At 36.9% G+C, this 21,276-nt stretch overlaps 1 protein-coding gene across 1 annotated transcript in view; it reads left to right on the top strand.

Moving 5' to 3' along the window:
- Positions 1-21,276, top strand: part of AKT3 (AKT serine/threonine kinase 3) — a 212,387-nt gene that overhangs the window by 151,596 nt on the left and 39,515 nt on the right. The window contains exon 9 of the mRNA XM_084758568.1: positions 9,879-10,001. Coding sequence (XP_084614694.1) covers positions 9,879-10,001 — 123 coding nt within the window. The remainder of the gene's footprint in view (positions 1-9,878; positions 10,002-21,276) is intronic.

Genomic DNA, 21,276 nt, shown 5'->3' on the forward strand with positions numbered 1-21,276 from the left:
TGATCTTTCTCCTCATATCATCGTCCTTCCAGTTTTGTGTCTTTTTAAATGTAAGTTATGCAGTGAGAAAACATATAATATCAGAGAGTCCCCAGTTCTTGTTGACTGAATACTATTACATTGTGTATGTATGTGACATTTTTACTCATCCATCGATAAACATCTAAGCTTATTTTAGATATAACTAACCATTCAGCAGTAAATATAGACGTGTAAATTATCTTGATGGTGAGATGTCTTAGACTCCTTTTGCTCTGTAGCCCAGAGCTGGTTAGCAGGGTTGTGTAGTAACTCTGCTCCTTGTTTTAACTTCTATTTACGCTTACTTTGCTATTCTTACTGGAGTCAAGTGGAATCTATACATTTGTGTGTGTGTGTATATATATATATATTTCCTATTTGACTAGAAAAAAGTGCAACATGTTTTCATTTATTAGATATTGAACTCTTTTATAAGAACTATCTTTTCTGTTCATATGTCCATTTCTAAATAATCCAATTATTTTGGTACTTAGTATTTTGAGTTCTTCATGTATTCAGATTATTAACCCTCTGTTACATGAATAGTTAGCAATGATTTTCTCCCAATTCTACAGGCTATTTATTCACTTTGGTAGTTGTTTCCTTTGCTGTACATGAGCAATTTAATTTCAGGTAACCCAGTTTGTCAATTCCTGCTATTACATCTGGACCTATTCAAATTGTATTCAGACAGTTATATTGAAGTTTTCTGTTAGTGCTTTTAGAGTTTCAGGACTTCCAAATCAAAATGGATTGATTTCTTTTCTTAACAGATGAAAGATAGACACAAATTTCTTTCTTCTGTACTTGTATATCCAAGTTTTCTAGTAACATTTTGTAAAATATTTATTATTTTATTTCATTTGTTTGAGTATTTTCCTTGCATGTATGTATGTGCACTGCTTCCATGCTTGGTGCCAGTGATGGCTAGAAGAGGGTGTCACATTCCTTGGAACTGTAATTATAGATGGTTATGATATACTGTGTGCTGATAACTGAACTTGAGTCCTCTGCAAGAGTATGAATTATTCTTAACCACTGAGCTATCTCTCCAGTTCCTCTAGTAACATTTATTAAAGATGCAATCTCTTACCAACTTTGTATGTTTTGGGAGCTTTGTAACAACAGTTTCATGGGTTCCTGTCTGCCTTTTCTGTTTCATTCTATTGGTCTGTGTATCTGTTTTTTGTTCTGTTTTTGTTTTTGTTAGTGCCTTGCCAGCTTTGACACTATAGCTCTGATATAATCTGACATCTTGTATTATTATACTTGAAGTATTGCTCTGTTTGCTTAGGATTGCTTTGACTATTTAGAGTCATTTAGGTTTCCATATAGATGCTGTGTCTTTGAACAACATTTTTGGCATTTTGATAGAAAATGCATTTGGTACATTGGGTGATATATCTGTTTAAAATAATAATTTTGTTGATTCACAAATATGGAAGAACTTTTCTCTTCCAGTGTCTTCTTTAATTTATTTAGTGTTTTAAAGTTTTCACTGTGAGGTATTTACTTCCTGGCTAGACTTATTGCTAGGTAAATGTTCTTGTTTATTCTTTTGTGTATAGCATTGTTCCCCGGGTTAACATTTTTGCTACTGGTATGTAGGAAAATTACTGATTTTTGTTTGTTGATTTGGACCATGCTGAAAGCATTTCTCAGATTTCAGAATATTTTGATTGAGTTTTTATAGTCTTATGTATAGCATCATATAGTCTAGAACAGATAAGCTGAGTACTTTTTCTCCTACTTACATCTCTCTTATGTATCTATAGTGCTTTAATGCTCTGGCTAAAAATTCAAAGATTACGATAAACATGAGCAGAGTGATTTTTAAAGGACATGTTTTTTAATTCTTCCCCTTTTAGTCAACAGTTGGATATAAATTTGTTGTAAATTGACTTTTTTATGTTCTGATATTGTAATTTATTCCTAGTTTCTCCAGGATTCGCATCATAAGGGGATATTGAACTTTATCAAAGGCTTTTCTGATTATGTGATTTCTATATTTTATTCTTATTATGTGTCATTCATATTATTTGAATATCATAAACTATCTACTTATATCATATCTTATTTATTGACTTGTATAAGTTAAACTATCTTTGCATTCCTGGAATAAAACCTGCTTCATCATAGTGTAGGAGTTTTTAATATGTTATTTAATTTTGGCTATTGGGAACCTAACTCAGGACCGCTGGAGGAGCAGCCAGTGCTCCCAACCTCTGAGCCATCTCTCCAGCCTCAGCCTATTTTCTTAAGCATCTAAGACTACTTGCTCTAATGTGGCTGGGCCCTTCCACATAAAAAAATCAATCAGGAAAATCTTCCCTCCCATTTTCTCTATCTACATGCCAATCTAATTATGTAATTTTCTCAGTTGAGGTTCCATCCTCTCAGATGACCCTAACTTGTATAAGTATGCTAAAAAACAAAAATAAAATAAAAAAAAAAGAACCCTCCCCCAAAACTCAACCAAACAAAAACCAGCTAGTACTCATTTCTTGCCATAGCATGAAAAGATATGTTTTCATATTTTCCTGGTTCTAGAGTTTCTCCTGGTATATTATTCCTTTTAGGTTTTGATTTTGACTTATCCCTTTTAATATTGTTTGTTTGTTTGGTAGCCATATATATATATATATATGTATGTGTGTGTGTGTGTGTGTGTACACACTCAAACACAAACTATCACTCCTTGCTCTTTTACAAATTCATGGCCTCTTTTTTTTCATTAAATGTTGCTACACAATTCCCCCCATCTACATATATCCTAAACATGTAAGTACAACCTGCTCAGTCTGCACAATGTTACTTGTATGTATGTATATTGTATGTATCCGTTTGGTACTGGATAATCAACTGGTGTGTTCTTCCTTGTGGATGACTGCTTCTCTTGCTCTCAGCCTTCCTTAGTTTCCTGTAGTTCTTTGTATATGTTTGAACATTGCAAAATGGGGTACAAAGGCTCTAAGAGCCAAAGGGCTAGGAAATTTGCTTTGAGGTTGTGTCTCCTAGGGTATTCAGAAGCTGTACCCATAGATTCTCACTAACATGACTGCCCAACGTGAGATGAACAAGGACAAGAGCAATACCTGTAGTCTTTTTATAGCCTGACTAGTGCTGTGACACGGAGACGTCCTTTGGCTTGTATCTCCCTGCAGTTTTAAATGCCTCCTGTGCTCTAATACCCATATCTTCCTCTGATTTGGAAGTCTTCTGCTTCAGTTTCATTGAATGGATTTTCTGTGCCTTTATTTTATAGCCTACTTCCTTCTATTACCGCATCAAGTCTTAGGTTTTACTGATTATTTCTCGGAGTTTTCAAAAGTTGTGGTCATGCTTGCTTTTCCTTCATTTCTAAATTTAGTTATATTAATGTGATATTTTCTTAACCTTGTCTTCAGTCCCTGATAGTCTTTATAGGCTTGAGCTAGTCTATTTGAGGTTACTTTTTACTATGCTTTCAAAAATTTATTCCCCTTCCATCTCACCATAGCTGCTTCCCCCAATCCATACCTAAGAAAGAAAGAACGAAAGAAAGAAAGAAAGAAAGAAGGAAGGAAGGAAAGAAATCTACTAGTGTTTCCTGTGTGCTCATGAGTATGGGACATGAGCAACCGCCAGTGGCCCCCTTCCAAAGAAAAGTGACTCTCTCCCTCAGCAGCCACCATCCTCCAATAGCCTCTTAGTTGGAGATGAGGCGAGTTTAACTGGCTTGGTCTTATGCTGGTCTTAAGCAGGTATCCATAGCCATTGTGGGTTCATGGCTACATGTGCAGAGGACAGCATTTCACTCTGCCTGCTACAATCTTTCCACACCTTTTTCTTCATGCTCTTTGAGTCTTGGTGTGGAGTGGGGTGTCTTGATAATGATGGCCCATCTATGGATAAGCACTCAGACTTGCTTATTCTTAGCACTGTGAAAAGTGATGCTCGACATTAATCTTACCCAGTGCAATAAGAAGCTCATTTAGCCAAGGTTGGCAATAGCACAGATATGTGGATATAACTGTAAATAGTTAGAAGGCAAATTGACAGCATTACCATTGAAAACCAGAACCAATAGCTTTCCTTTTAGAGGATATGCCTTCTCTAGCTATAGGTTTTGACCATGCTTATATTACAAGGCATGAATTCCCTCTTGTGGGTCAGTACTTAGATCCACCAAAAGAGTTGTTGTCTGTACCCATAAACAACCTCGACATTGTTGTTCCAATGGACTCAGCTTGCCTGACAGGTCTGTATTTTATAATACAGGGTCCAGTGCTGGAGTTTTGAATATTTTTATTTTATTTCTAGTATGTCTGTGCTCCTGCATCCCCCAAATCTCAGTGTCCTTGCAGAACTTCTCATCTCTGTTGCTGACTATTCTGTAGGCCTGGCGTTAATGTCTTTATTTTCTTTATCATTTTGTTAGAAGTATCCAGCATTTTTTTAGTTCAATATCTTATAATTCAGTTCTAAGCTTTAAGAAGTTTTATATTGCCTTGCTTTTTGTATTTTTTTTTTTTAATTTCTAAGTTAGGATTTGTGCATCTTTCAGGATGAATATGCCTTTGAGTTTTAGTGGTTTTCTTTTTTATTGAAAACAGTTTTTTTCATACAATATATTTTAGTTTTTCTTCCCCCAACTCATTACAGAACCTTCCCAACTCTTCCCCCAGCCCAAATCCATACCTGGAGGTGTTTGCTTAATGAGCTGTCTTCTCTTAGGTATGTAGTCCTCATTATAATTGTGTAGAGGGGAAAATGCCAGCAACAATGGGAAGACAGTGATTTGACAACAGATTCAGGTATTAACATGTGGTAAAATGGTTATAAGCATCAAGTACATCCCTAAGGAAAACAAGAAAGGAAAGTTGGTTTATACTGATTGGACAAACTCGTACTTTAAAAATGATTGAAGCACATGTTAATAGTAATCCTCAGATGCTGCTACCTGCTGTTCTCAGAGTTCAAACACTTTCATAAGAAAACTCAATGCAAAAATACAAGTAATCACTTCCATTATCTCATTTAGGGTTGTTCACAAAGGTTAGTGATATAGACATTTGATACAAATGTAAAGCTACTGCTTTTTAATATCAAGGTTTGATAAAAATTTCCTTGAGTTAGACATAAATTCCATGAAATTGTTCAGGATAATTGACGAGAACCTTAGGCCACTCTTGCTCAGAAGCAGTGGCATAGTAGCCACTGTATTGTGTGTTGTTTGTAGCTTGAACACTTAAAGCCTCCTCCACGTTCCTCTGAGCATGCAGCAGAATTATATCTTATCTTGTAGCTCCTTAGTAGTTCAGACACTGTAGGTGATACCTTTAGAGATGTATTTATGAATATGAGTGTTACGTATGTATGTATATGTGGGGGGTGTGGGTGTGGGTGTGCACCATGTGCATATAGTGCCCATAGAGGCCAGAAAAGGAGTTGGCCGCCATGTGAAACAAACTAGAAACAAACCCCTAGTGCTTAGCAAGGGCAGTAAATACTCTTAACTGCTAAGGCATCTCTTCCAGCCCCTAGAAACTTTTAAAGAATTAGTAAACAGCACTAGCTTACTTGGTGAGTTCCAGCCAGTGACAGACTCTTATCAGGTTCCTAAAATCTGAGGCATGACACCTCAGGCTGTCCTCTTGCCTCTGCGCATGTGCTCATGTAGCTGCACACCTGTGTCTATCTGCCTTGGGTGTTGAGATAGTGTGTCATTAGAACCTTGGGGCCTTTAATTGGGCTAGTCTGGGAGTCCTGGGGTCCACAAGGATCCTTTTGTTTCTGTTCCCCACCATGCTGGGATTATAATCACATGACACCATGCCTGGCTATTTGTATGGGTTCTGAAGAGTATAGTTCAAGCATTTCATGAGCTGAGCTGTCTCCCCAGCATCTTCTTGATGCTTTTCTCTTCCTTCAGGTTCTTGGTTTGTGCTTTGTTTAGTACTCCTTATCAGTATCCTGTTTTGCTGCTTGGTCTTGACTTTAAGAAAATAGTACTCTGAGATTCTGCCCCTAATTTTGCTGAATTTTTGGATTGTACTAGATTCTTGGTTTTAACAATTTCCTTGGTATCTATGATTCTGAAATTTTAGTATAACATCAATTGCATATTTAAATTTCAGTAGGTCAAAATAAAGCCCATTCTCCTATGTCCCCATCACCATTTTTTTCCGCTATATTGTTTTCAGCAACATCTACTCAGCCAGCCACAAGAAAACCTCAACATCATTGATTGCTCCCTTGGTTCAGATTCTCTGGAGTACTAATTCTCCTGAAGGGTGCCTATGGCCTCCTTAGCAGATGGCCTTCAGACGCACCCGTCAGGGTACAACACACCTTCTGGTGTTCCCAAACATACTTATTCTTCCAAAGCCTTGTATAGTACTTGCTGTGTTTCAGGACATCATTTTGTCCTGTGGGTTAGTGCTATTTCCTTTAATGTCTGCAAGTTTCTATAGCAGTTAATACTAAATAGGTGATGAGTAACTTTTGTATAATTTCAGAAATTCTTTTTCAGGCCCTTTTATTCTTGTTGATATAACAATATTTTTACTATGACATTTTTGTGTACAAAACTTTTGACACTCCTTATCTACATAATAGAATTCTAATTCATACCATGGTAGATAAAGTAATTTCAGCTGCTCTGCTCTTCCCTCCCTCCCCTCCCCCCTCTCTGGCTCTCCCTCCCTCCCTCCCTCCCTCTGTTGTTCTAACTGTATTATTCTTTGGCCGCATAACTCCATGTTCTCAGCTAATATTTGTATTGGGCCCTTGTGGGGTTTGTAAAGGAAGATTAGAGAATAACAAGGAGATCCAGGAGTGGAGGACGGTGAGGACGATGGGGCATGGGAAGGGTCAGAGCCGGAGTAGCTATGAAAAGTGAGAGTGGAAATCGTTCACCACAAAAAAGTACTGCTTTCTACAATGGGTATTCCTCATCTACTATGCGTGGCTGCTGTGCTGGGTTATATAATAATACAAAGCTGGATACATTTTTAAATATTAATCTTTTATATCTCATGTTTTTCTTTGGAGAAAAATCTTTCAAAACTTAAGTGAACTTTTATCTGTGATATATTTCCAATCCTGTATAAATTAATCAGTTTCTCCAAAGTGTTGTTTAATATCCACATCACTTGATGTTTTTGTTTTGGGGAGCATATATATCTATATCTATCTATCTATCTATATTTATATCTATCTATCTATATCTATCTATATATATATATATATCTATATCTATATCTGTATCTGTATCTATATCTATATCTATATATCCATCATTGAGCTAAAATTCCTTAATGGCGGGGATTGTGTCCATTTTTTGTCACTATGTTGTACTTTGCTTGATATACGGAAAGTTACACATGGTTAATAAACTTGAAGATGAGTACATCCTCTGAGCCCTTAACACAGACAGTGCTGTAAATAAGAGTATGTCTTAAGAGGTACTATACCTCCCTTTCCCTTGTCTTAGTGCCCTATGGAGTTACCTTAAAGTAGTTGCTAATCATTAATGAGTATTAGATTGACAGGTTGATTTAAGACCAGGACTAAGAACAGTAATCCAGAAAGTTAGAACATAAATCAAGAAAGCTATGTTAAACAAAAGCCAAGAATCACACTTTGGGAAAGAATGCAGGCAGTGTCCTAACCTCCAAAGCCAGAAGGGGGGGGGGGCTGACTATAAATAGATCACTGGATTTGGCAACCACAGGTCATTGCTTGTCTGTACAAGAGTAAATTATAACGCAGTAAAAGTAGACATCATATGGCAGTGAGTTCTGAAATACAGACTTCTTCCTCTTCTTACAAAGCTTGAGCTGATATTTTTATGGAAGCTGGCTGGCAGACAAAATGTAGCTGTGTTATCCAAATAAAGACTTAGAATCCTGAATACATTATATTACTTTAGAGAGGCTCTACATCTCTTTTGCCACTGGATAGTTATTGGTATACTTGATTTTTAAAAGAAATATAGACACTGAAAAAGACTATTGCAGCAACATTGTGATTGCAACATCCGTCGATACTACTGGTATGTTAGACGTAGCATGTCAGATACTATTTTTCATAATGTTTTTTGATGATATATTCTTCAGATAAAAAACATAAATGCAGTCTCAAGTATCCCAGATTTGACAAAACATGGGAATAAAGTAGGGAGCATCATAGTTTAGACATGCCTCCCAAGTTGTTTGCTACTAATATAACTAATGTTCTTCAGTACTTTTTATCAATATCAGTACTCTTTCTCTCTTGTCTTTACTTGAATCAATGAATCTCACACAAAGTTGTCTTAAACTTAAGTAAAGATAGTAGAAAAAGGAAGAAGGAATGATGTATTAAAAAAAACAGTGCTACTCAACATTATTGTTTTATGTTGAACAAACCTTGGTAAGCCACAATTCTTAGCAATTTATTATGAGTTAGTGATCCATATGGAAATAGCTATTTTCTGACCTTACAGTTCAAGGCACATTTTAAAACTGAGTTTTCTTTAGTCACAGATTTGTTTTGAGTACCTAGTATGACATCTTGCTGGCTTATTCAGGACTGTAGACAGTCTTTTGATCTTAGCAGATTTTTTCTCTTCCATTTATTCTGTGTCTTTTTCACAGAAATTCTTCTTTGAAGTTTGTAAACTCAATACTGATGTGTTTATTATTAGTCTTATATATTTTGATCTTGTGAACATGTACATTTTCTTATAATTCATATTTTAATCTCAATTTTATTAAATATGTATTATATAAACACCAAAATCAAACTCGTAGTACATATATTTATACATGGCAGAGATATTTTAGATTAGCAATAAATATAGACAGCTTTCCTAATAAAGTATAATAGTTGAACAAGGTTGATAATCAGTTCATAGTTCCTCAAATCTGCTTCTTGATTTCTGTTGTTCTAAGAAATTAGATGATGATTTCATTTATGATAAGTTTAATGTTGTTTGCTTAGCTTTTTGTGCTACTGGAAATGGAACACAGGGCCTTGCAAATGTTAGGCAAACACTGTCCCTCTGAACTATGTCCTCTGCTGAGAAATGAGATATGGATGTTAATCACTGAGGGAGAGGACTTAACAGTTTTACAAAGCTACAAGTGAGTGTGAGGGCGCAGTAAGTGCCCAATGAATATTTTTTGGTTGTTGGCATAGCTTTGATTAGCTAGAAAATATAGCTTACGTGCTCATAGGAGATGACAGTTCAAGTTGAAATTAAAAGGATTATACATTACAAACCATACCAGGAGTAATGGAGGCCTTTTAGTCCAGTTTGAGCATTGTTAAATGTAGAACGTCAAAATCTTGAAATTTCCCATCGCAGGAAATGTTATTTCACACTTTGAAAGTATTTCTAGAAATATGAGAAATAACAATTATAGGCTATGACCAGCTTACAGAAATGAGTTTAAAGAAATTCATATTTTTCTTTGAAATCAAATATAACTTAAATAATTAAATTAAAATCCCATATCCATGCTTGTGTTCATTTATTTTGACAATGTCAATATTTATTCCTTGTAAGAGTGGAACAGCAGTATAGTTAGAAGGAAATGCAATCTAATGATGCATACTTTTTCCTCTGGTACCTGAAGGTTAAATGGGTAGCAAGCAGAATGCCTTAAACAAGATTGGTATATTGATTAAAACGCTGATTTAACAGCTCGCAGTTTCCCCTTGGAAACCTGCAAAAGATAAGCCAGCTGCTGTCTTAGAGTGCTCAGTGTCCACTGAGAGTACACTATCTATCATCACAATATGGTGATGAGAGGTGTTTTATGTTTGTGTTAATTTCCCCCACTAAATCAGTAATTATTACAATCCTGTCCCTGCTGTTTACCCTGCAGCTGTTTTTCCATTTGTCGAGAGAGCGGGTGTTCTCTGAGGACCGCACACGTTTCTATGGTGCAGAAATTGTCTCTGCTTTGGACTATCTACATTCTGGAAAGATTGTGTACCGTGATCTCAAGGTAAAAAAAAGTAATCAAAATTTGTTTTTTGCAAAGACTATAGGGACAAACAAAGTAATTACAGAGTTACACAGTTTTGAGAAAAGCACTTTTCTTAGGAATGCTGTTTGCTGTAGTTAATCTGAAATTTCATTTACTAATGCATAAGTGGTTCTTTTTTTGTGTTTTGTTTTTGGTATAAAAAAATTCTCTTGAATGTCCAACACATCTACCAAGAGTAATTTATTTTCCTGTGAATGTCATAGTTAAAGAAATGGCGAACATCTGAGTCAAAGTCAGATAACTTATCAGTTCATTATTACATTCAAACATCCTAAAATGTTTAAGAAGAGGCTTTAATAACAAGGTTATTGGAATGAAAACATGTTTTTATTGGTTTATAGGGTTTCTCTGTGTAGCCTTGGCTTTATTGGACTTGTTTTGTAGACCAGGCTGGCTGCGAACTCACAGTGATCCACCTGCCTCTGCCTCCCGAGTGCTGGGATTAAAGGCGTGTGCCACTACTGCCCGACCTGTAGTGTTAACTTTTTGATAGGATTATAGTCCTTGCATATTTTTCTATAAACTCAATGGTTTGCTTAGTAGTTTCATTTGTCAGAACCCAGTATTTTTTGTGTTGGTAGTAAAACTCTGGCCATCTCTGAACTTCTGTGAGTAGCCTGTAGACTTGCCAGAAAAAGTGCACATTCTGAAGGCCAAGGCAGTGAATATTTTGGCCTTTTCTTCCTGTCAGGTCTTTATTAGAGCCATTCGCTATGCCACTGAAAGGTAAAAGCCGCCCCAGGCATTATGTCAGCCCGTGTATGTGGCGACGTTTCCAGTCGTTACTTAGAGAAGCAGGAAGTGGCTAGAATTCATCTGTATACTATAGTTTCCTGCTCCCTGCAGGAGACCATGTGAGACAGTGACGATTCTCATGATGTAGTCATGGGTAAGGTTGGCTCTGGTAAGGATTCTAATCATAGCATACTTTTGACAAGTTCTTAATGTTAATGTCTTCTTTAAAATGTAAACCTTAGGGCTGGGAGCATAGCTCAGTGGAAGGGCACTTACATAGTTTAAGTATGGCACTGAGTTTCATCCAGGACATAGATACCAGGGCTGGGTTAGGATAGGGGAGCGAGAAGTGGTGGTCTACCTGTGGTCCTGCCTGCTTGGAGCACTGAGGCACACCATCACAGATAGGAGGCTGCCCTGGAGCACTGAGGCACACCATCACAGATAGGAGGCTGCCCTGGAGCACTGAGGCACACCATCACAGATAGGAGGCTGCCCTGGAGCACTGAGGCACACTATCACAGATAGGAGGCTGCCCTGGAGCACTGAGGCACACCATCACAGAAAGGAGGCTGCCCTGGGCAATTTAATGAGACTGAGGTAGTGTGGTTGGTAAAGTACTTGCTGTATAAGCAAGAGGACTTGAGTTCCGATTCAGTTCCCACAGAAAAGTCAAGTAGTTCCTGGGGGGTACCTCGACAGCCAGCTTAAGCATAAATGGCAAGCTTCAAGTTCAGGCTGCCTCAGAAGTTAGATGTAGAAGAAATCCCAATATCACTTTCTGGTCTCCACATGTTCTCACACGTACACTAAGTACAACTTAACCAAGTGGTTATATTTAGATTGATTATTCTTAGAAATTGAATGTGGTAAAATTTAGCACCTTTATAGGAATATCTCCAACACACACGTGTGCATGCATACATACATTACACATACACACCAAATGTGTATATTTAACCCAGTGAGTTTGCCTACCATGGGTTGAGACCCCTATACATAAGGAAAAATGGTAATCATTTGGTAATGCTTACCTATGAAAATGTGATTGACAGTTGCCTTATTGATCACGTACCTAGTTTATTTAAAGGATAATTTGTAGAAATTGATTTGTAGAAATCAAATTATATGAAATTTTTGTGGAATTCCATTTTGTATGAAATGGAGTTTATATCTAAGAAATCACAATTATTCCCTTAATCCTGTCTTACTTATATAAAATAACTTGTAATTCTTAATTTTAATCTAATTATGTAAGCAGGTACCTATTTTTTCAAGATATTCTTATTACTCATTTATGTTTTAAGTAACTCTTAATTATTTATAAAACATCATTCCATGTAGAAATAATAAAATATAGTATATATCGTTGTATAGTCAATTAAACTTAAGTAAATGATTAAAATACAGTTAAAATGATGACATTGAATTCAGGATGACTAAATGTCTGAGTGCCAAATGAATACAAATCAATCAGATGATTATATTTAGTTTATTTTAGAATTAGAAACATGACAGAATTCAGCACCTTTACAACCGCCTATGTATTGTATAGCTGTTTAAAAGTCCTAGTTATATAGCATAAAATATATTAATTATAAATATGCTTAGAAATTGTTACTTTATGTCTTCGTGAGTTTACTTTTTCCATTGTCACTGTGCTTATGAATCCTACTTACGGGAAACAAAAAGTCGGAGAAGCCTGGATTTAAGGAAATGAGAATAGTTTTGAAATACTGGGTAAATACAAAATAGTTAGTGGTGGTTGATAGAATCACTAGTTTATAGAGATCTAAAGAAGACCCAAATGAACATTTGAGTGCTGGCACCTATATAGAATATAACAGTTAGGAGGGTCTTTATCAGTATTGTCTACTAACATTTCTAGTTAAATGAATTATATTAAAGTTTTGTTGCCTCATCACTTATGATAAAATTAAGTTTAATTCATGGAAGTTTAATATAAACATGTTATTTATGTGTGAATGCCCATCATGTAATTTTGATATGCAAAGACTCTAACTTTACCAGATATTTAAATGTTCTCTGTTTTCTCAAATTTCCCCTTTCTTAAATGTTGCATTAATTTAAACTTTGCCATATATGTATAATATAGGATAGAAAGCCTATGACTATATATCACAAAATACATATAATTAAGAAAGCAAACTTTAAAATTTATATGCATGTTATTTGCATCCACAGTTCACAAGGTTATACTTGACAGAATGGGATCATTTTGGTAGGATCACAGAAATCCAAAGCTGGTGTGTATATTTTAGACCATGTTCTGCAAACCTAACACACATTACCTGCATACGGTAACAGACTAAAGGGACACCAGCAAGATTATTACATATACTAGTCAGCTTTCTCTTATGATAACATAATGTTTAAGTTAAAAAGAAAAGGGGTTTATTTTAGCCTGTAGTTTCAGTGATTTCATCCCTTTTCATGATCAGGTGGACCCTCTGCTTGTAGACCTCTGGTGTGAGTGTGCTAGTACAGGAAGCACATGGTAGAGGAACCAGCAGCACAATGAAGAGCAAGAGCACTCTCACTATCCCCTCAAGGATGTGGACCAAGGAGCTAGGGCTTTCATTGGGCCCCACTTCCTACAGGCCCTACAAGTGTCCTTTTTCTTTTCCCCAACAGCACCAGCCTCAGCATGGAGCCTTTAATGGACAGCTAAGGTGGAAAGTACAACACCACAAATTATATTTCCTAGACTTAGGTGCTTTTGTTTATAACATTCTTCTAGAGTCAAAATGAAATCGATATAAGAAAATGCAAATGGATTAGATTATGTCTAGTTATTTTAAAAATGTTTGTAATATGTACATATGTGCATTTAGTATATTTATATAGATGTGTGTACCATGGTATGTCTTTGGAAGTCAGAGGACACCACCTTGTATGTCACTCCTCATTTTATACCTTGTTTGAGACAAGGTCTCCTGTTTATTATTGCCTGTTCTAGACTAGGTGGCTCTAGGAGTTTCCAGGAATTCTGTCTCTACTTCCCATTTTACTGCAGGGGCACTGAAGTTACACTTTCCATGGGTCCTGGGGTTCCAGAATTGGATTGCAAGCCCTCTAACAAGCTGAACAATCTTACCAGCCCTTGTATTTATTTTTAAAGTGTGTGTGTGTGTGTGTGTGTGTGTGTGTGTGTGTGTGTGTGTCTGTTTGTCTGTCTGTCTGTCTGTCTGTCTTTGTCTCTGCATGTACATGTGCATACGAGTGCCCACAAAGACCAGAAGATGGTGTCATATCTCCTTGAGATGCACTTCAGGTGCTTGTGAGCCATCCTAGTGTGGATTCCGGAAACTGAACTCCAGGCCTTTAGAAGAATAGTGGGTGTTGCTAAATGCTGTAATCTCTTCAGTCCTCAGACCCTTCAATATTTTATAAACATAAAATTCACAGAAATATCTGAATGACTATTTTACATACTAGACGATCTAAAAACAGCATCATCTGAGTAGTGTTCCACTGTGTTAACATACCACATTTTCTTTCTCCATTCTTCAGTTGAGGGGTATCAAGGTTGTTTCCAGTTTCTGACTATTCCAAATAGAGCTGCAGTGAACATAGTTGAGCAAGAGTCCTTGTGATAAGGTGGAGCATCTTTCAGGTATATGCCCAGGAGTGGTAAGGCTGGGTCTTGAGGTAGATCTATTTTTAATTTTCTGAGAAATCTCCAGATTGATTTCCACAGTGATTGTACAAGTATGCACCCCCACCAGAAATGGAGGACTGTTCCTCTTTCTCCACATCCTCACTAGCATGTCCTGTCAATCAAGTTTTTGACATTAGCCATTTTGACAGGTGTAAGATGGAATCTCAGTTGTTTAGATGTGCATGTCACTAATGAGTAAGAATATCGAACATTTCTTTAAGTGCTTCTCAGCCATTCAATATTCCTCTGTTGAGAATTGTCTGTTTAACTCTGTACTCCTTTTAAAAATTGGTTTATTTGGTTCATTGGTGTTTAGCTTTTTTAAATTCTTTATATATTTTGGATATTAGTCCTCTGTGAGATATGGGGTTGGTGAAGATATTTTCCCAATCTGTAGGCTGCTATTAAATACAAGGAAATCATGACATTTGCAGGCAAATGTATGGAACTATAAAAGATCATCCTTTTTAGGTAACATAGACCCAGAAAGACATACTCACATATAAGTGGCTATTAGCCATATATTACAGCATGACCATACTACAATTGACAGACCCAAAGAAGCCAAGAGAGCCCAAGGAAAGATGCTTGAATCTCGCCCAGAATAGGAAATACAATAGACATCTAAAGTAGATGGAGGGAGGAGACTGGGTGGGAGATGGGGCAATGAGGATAATGGGAGTAAGGATCAGGTAGGTGGGGTGAGGAGGGAAACCTGGAGAGAGAAGAGAAATGGGGGGCATCTCTGGGATGGGGGAGGCTTCTGAGTGTCTTTGGAGGAGCCCTATGTGGACTATTTGTAGTAGGTGTTAAGGAGCATGAAGTCAGCACCTCCTATAGCGAGGTGTGACTCCCAGCAGAGGGGGGAGACACCAACCCACACATAAAACCTTTGACCCCAAATGTGTCTTGTCTACAAGAAGCCTAGGGGCAGAGGTGGAACAGAGACTGAGAGAAGTGGCCCAGCTTGAGAGACGCTCCCCAGGAGAAGGCAGACCACTGTCACTATCGACGATGCTGTGCTCTGCTTGCAGACAGGAGTCTAGCCTAGCCATCTTCTAGGAGGCTTTGCAGCTGATGGAAACAGATGCAGAGACCCAAGGCCAAGCAATGGGCTGAGCTCCGAGAGTGCCGTGGAAGAGTGGGCAAGGGTGGAAGGATAGCCTAAGGGGCCTAAGGGGTCAAGGGCACCACAAGAAGACCTACAGAGTAATCTAACCTGGTCCCATGGTGGCTCACAAAGAGCTTGCATTGACATAACCTAGCCCCTTATACGTTTGTAGCAAATGTGCAGCTTGGTCATCTTGTGGGCCCCGTGACACTAGGAGTAGGGGCTGTCTCTGAATCTGCTACCTACTGGTGGGTCACTTTCTGCTAGCTGGGCTGCCTTGTCACTCCTCGCAGACTGGAGAGTATGTGCTTAGTCCTGCAGTGACTTGGGATACCAGGGTGGATTGGTCCCAATTCGGGGCCTCCCTTTCTCTGTGAAGTAGGAGATGCAGGAATGGCAGGAGGGGAGTCGGGGCATGGGACTCGGAGGAGAGGGGTGTGGGGGCTGGAATCCGGATGTAAAGTGATTATTTTGGGAAACAAGAACAAACCTAGCTTCATCAAATATTGATTCCCAGTACTCAGGAGGTAGAGGCAATTGGATCTCTGAGTTTAAGGCCAGCCTGATCTACATAATAAGTTCCAGGCTAGTCCGAGCTACAAAGAGCAATCCTTCCTTTATAAAGACCTGCCTTTATAAACACAGAATTTAGTTATGGATGGAACTCATTTTGATTAGTCTGAGTGGACTTTGATCTTACAATTAATTGGAAACTATATGAAAATCAGTTTGAGATTCATGAAGTAGCTGGACTTTTTAAAAATTAAGATTCATTTAGAGAGAGGGGCTGGAGGGGAGAGACCGGTGGCATGCTGTGGAGATGAGAAGACCGCTCCTGGGAATCAGTTCTTTCCTTCCACCCCATAGGCTCCAGCGATCAGGTGCCTTTACACACTCTACTGTCTCTGGTTCCTGGATTTCTTCCTTAATCTGGCTGATACCTATTTGTAGTGTTCACATTCAGCACTGGAAGCAGAGCCTCATGTCATATTAACTTTGGACATTTTATTGTTTTTGTTTGGTTTCATAATAACAAATAATTGTTTACAAGTTTTGTTGTGCTTTTAGAAAGTAATTTTCCTCAAATTAGTAATATATGTCATTATATGAAATTGAAATTCTTTTTATTAAGGATCTCTGTAATAAATACTTAGATTATATAATAAAAATTGAAATTGTTTTCAGGATACCATAAAAACTTGAAGACGTCTCTTCTAAGACTCTTTATATTCCTTATAAGCACATTTTTTTTACTTGTAATGATCGTGTCTGTTCATGTCTAGACAAGTCTAAAGAGGAACATAAGCAAATATAAATATAATAATCCTAGAATTAGACATTAACTTCTCTTAGTTGTTATGAGGGGATATGTTGCTTCTTTTTAATATTTTTGGAATATCTAATTTTATTTTTATCTAAGCCGAGTATTTAGCTGTTTAGGATACTAATAAGAGAGTCCATCAGTTGTCCTTTCACCACAGACTTTACAGTTTTCATAAGGTAATAATATGTATTTTTAATGCAGAAAGTGCTTTATTTGAGTGCTGAATTGAAGACAGATTTCTCTAACTCTTAACTTCTTTAAATGATTAAAAAATTATGTGTATGGGTGTTTTGTTTGTCTAGTTATCAGTGCAGCATGTGCATACTTAGTGTTCGTATAGGCTAGAAGAGTGTGTGGAACCCTTGGAACTGGAGTTAGAGACAGCTATGAGTCAGCTCGCGTCCTGAGACACAAATGTAGATATCTGAAAGAGCTAGTGTGCTCTTAACCACAGAGCAATCCCACCACCCCATGGAACTGTCAGTCCTAACTATAGTGTAACTCCACATTTCACCCTTTTTAGAAAATTTAAACCAATGACTTTAAGAGTACTTTCCACCTCTACAATTAAATTGTGCCATTGAGGTATGCCTTTTATTTTTATGTAACACATTCTGAGATATCTTGGCAACCTGGGGCTAGAGTTTCTACCACTGTTGTGCTTTTTTTTTTTTTTTTTCTTTTTAGTATTTCTGTTTACTAGGTTTCCATACTCATTCAGGTCCTAAAAGTTAGCTTGTGACAAGTCAGTATCTATCTGGATGCACAGAAACTTAGATCTGCTTGTGTAGAATAGAACTCACTTATTGGGCATAGACAATATTGGTCTCTAAAACTGAGTTCAGTGCACCTTTGCTCAAGTTAGATGTAAGAGTGACTGATGAAAAGTATTTATTGCTGTTGCATCCATCCCCGTATGTATGTATGCATGCATGTATGTATGTTATCTATCATCTATCTATTTGTCTGTCTGTCTATCCATCCTATCTCATCATCTATCTGTCTGTTTATTCTTTCTAGGTGATGGTTACCGTATGAGAACAGGCCTTCCCAGTGTGTTGTAGTACAGAGAAGGTCACACTTGTGTTTAAGCAATGGCTTCCCTTCTTTTAGAGGTTCAGAGGCACCTGCAGAACAGGATGAATGTTGAGCATTGCACACACTTAATCCCATGCTCATATAGTCTGTCATCTGGTGGTAGTTTAGTATTCGTATCCTGGTCATCTAGATCTGTAATGTGCTGAGCAGAGATTCCTTGTTACCTTCTTGTACCTGATGCATGCTGATGCTTAAAACTTGAGGCTCTCAGACCGCCTTTTCACTGACCCTGGCATGTGCTACAAGTTTTATATTTTAGCTTATTGTAAGCTATTGTGAGCTTGGGAAGCATTTATTAAGGATACCTAAGAAGTTTAGAGTTTAGTTTTATTCTAGGCACCAGTAAAACAAAAGAAGCTTATTACTTGTTAATTTTTTTTGTCTACATAGTACCATGAAAAAATATTTTTAAAGATCTTAAGTCTACAATTTCTTCATATACACATGGACTCAAGAACACTGTCAAATAGTGTTTACCACTTGAATTGGGCAACAAATGCTGCCACTTACTGGTGTAGGAATTCTGTAGGGCATTGTGTCCCACAACTCTCAGCCTAAAGTGTGGACCTGTAGATAATAACCATGGACTGATACAGAGGGTGCTGGGTAGATTTTTAAATTTATAATCATTGCATACATTTTGCATTTGACTTTATCCCTGCTTTTGCTAGTGGATGTATTAACTGCAAGCTACTCCCACATCTTTAATCTGGAAAGCTTATTGTGGAAGTAAAAATACACCTTTCAATTTTTAAAAATTGAGAGTGCTTGAAGAATGTCCATAATGCATTTGCCTTTATGATTTATGAGGAAGAAGAAAATCATAAAATTTAGAATAGAAAATCAAGGAGATAGCATTTGTAAATTTTTAGTTCGTTATTTATAGAGTAGAAGGGGGTCTTAAAAGTCTGACCTAATATCCGCATTGTTAACATTAAAAGTTGTGAGGTTCTTAGATGTTTAGGTGTATCTGGATGCTGCGAGCTCATCAGTCATCCACTAACGGCTTTTGCTCATATACTTTATAAGAGCTTTAGTGGATCTTGGGTAAGATTCTTATAATGTAATAAGACTATGCAGTACGTTCTGATTTATCTTGATAAAAGGTAAATCTTATTTGATTTTTCTAATATGGGTTTCTAAGGTGATGACCTCTGTTTATACTTGGGTGGCAAGTGATTTTTGTCCTTCAGAAAATGATAGTTTAGGCCAATGTGAAAAGTAATTGATGAATGAAAGTAGATATGAAAAATAACTAACTTAGAACTGGGAAATGTTCATTTTTATTTTATTTAAAATAATTGCATTTTGAAGATACTTTTAAAATTTTTACTGAGGTGAAGAAGTATTTTATAAGTTTTCACTCCTGAACTTGGCTCTTTTATTTAATAGTATTGCTCAGGAGTTCTCATGACATGTTGATAACTTAAAAATCACCCTCTAAGTGGCTCAGCATAGTTGCATGCACCTGGAATCCTAGGATGTGGGAAGCAGAGGCTAGAGCACTGCCTTTGAAGTCACATGGATTTACATAATGAATTTCATGACAGTCAGGCTACATAGTGAGACTTTCTCTCAAAACAAACAAAAAGATTTTTAAAAGAAAAGTTACTAAAATTCTTAATCATTAATAAATGATTGCCACATTGTTACAGTTTTCATTCTTCTTTAAACATCTCATTGAATGTTTAAAACCCTCACTTCAGATGTTACTGTTATTTACCACTGTGTGCAAATGAAAGTTAGGTACATAAAAAGCAGTGTGTTGGGGTCATCAGTGAGAAGTAACATAAGCCCCAGGCTTTACTCTATGGTCTGTGCTGTCTCCTCCCTCCCATGTAGTGCTCCTATGACCCTTTGCTGTGACTCCTTCCCCTTTCTTGTCATCATCATCCTGAAGCTTACCTCATTTCTTAACATATCAATCATTCCAATACTTCGTAAAAATGAAGCTAATATAGTACTCTAAAAAGTAACCAACTTGCCTTGGCTTGCTCGGGCAATTTTAAGTCCCGTGTTCTAAGATCTAACTTCTGGGACAACTAGGAACAGTGGTTACCTGTGTTCTATACTTATTTAACCCTTACCGTACACTTCATTTCATTCTTCATTTATTAATGTGGCAATCATTTGTTAATGATGTGAGACTCTGATGACATATGAGGGCATAAAATTTGGTGCAATTCAGGAACTTCAAAAAATAGATTTTTACCTACAATTTAGAAAAAATATTTTTGTAGCTTTATATTCAGAATAGTTTTTTTCAGCTGTAGAGAAATAATGTTATATTTCTCTTTAAGACTATTGTCTGATGCATATAAATCACATGAACAGAAATGGTATAATACACACAAAACTAAGTTGTGGTGTGTTTATAGTAGCATATAAGATTTATTCACCTTTTTCCTAATTATTATTTAATATTTGAGCTTTTACAAAAACTTTACATTATGTTGTGTGTCTCTCCCCTCCCAAGCAGATGACTGAGCCCAAGGCCTTGCACTTGCTAGCAAGCATTCTACCACTGAGCAAAATCCCTAACCCCAGTATACATTATATTTGTAAGAGCAATTACTATTTTAAAAGATCTTATTGAGGAGTTCTAAAATTCTTCAGGACATTAATTAAATAAGCATTAGTATACATATTAATAACAAACACATTTTAAAATAATTAAGAACAGGGAATATAATCCCACGAGGTAGCTGAGCTTCAGCATGTACTTTTCTTCTAAGTGTGGCATGTTAAAGGAGGGTGGATGTGCAGTGTGTTCAGAAGAGGCCTGGGAAAAAGATAGACCAGCCACAGCAGAGAACAGGGTAAGGAGAGACACGCTTTGATATTTCAGGCTAGAGGTAATGTTTAGGACTTGATGCTCTGTGTGCAAACTAGGCTTCATAGCTAAGTTGCAGGTGGGTAGAAAAAGGAAAGAAGATGCAAGCCAGTGTATTTGACTTGGGATATAACAGCTTACTTTTTGAAAAAATAGTTCAATGTTGTATTTAGGGCTCTTTTTAGCCTTCTGCAGACAGTTTTACAAAAGTATCTTGTGAAGTTTAGCTTACAATGTGTATGGAATGTATTGATCATTCAGTTCAATCAAGTAGTCTATTAAGGCGCTACATTAAAAAGATGTGTCTTTTGTGGTCTCTGTTTGGAACACAACTTGCTCAGTTATAATTTTGACTTATAAAACACATGGCCATATTGTGGAATATGATGACTACATATTCATATGATTAGTACATAAGTTACTTTTGTTTACATGTGGGATCCTTTACAA

Source organism: Acomys minous (genome assembly GCF_964271855.1).
Source record: "Acomys minous genome assembly, chromosome: 1".
Lineage (NCBI taxonomy): Eukaryota > Metazoa > Chordata > Mammalia > Rodentia > Muridae > Acomys > Acomys minous.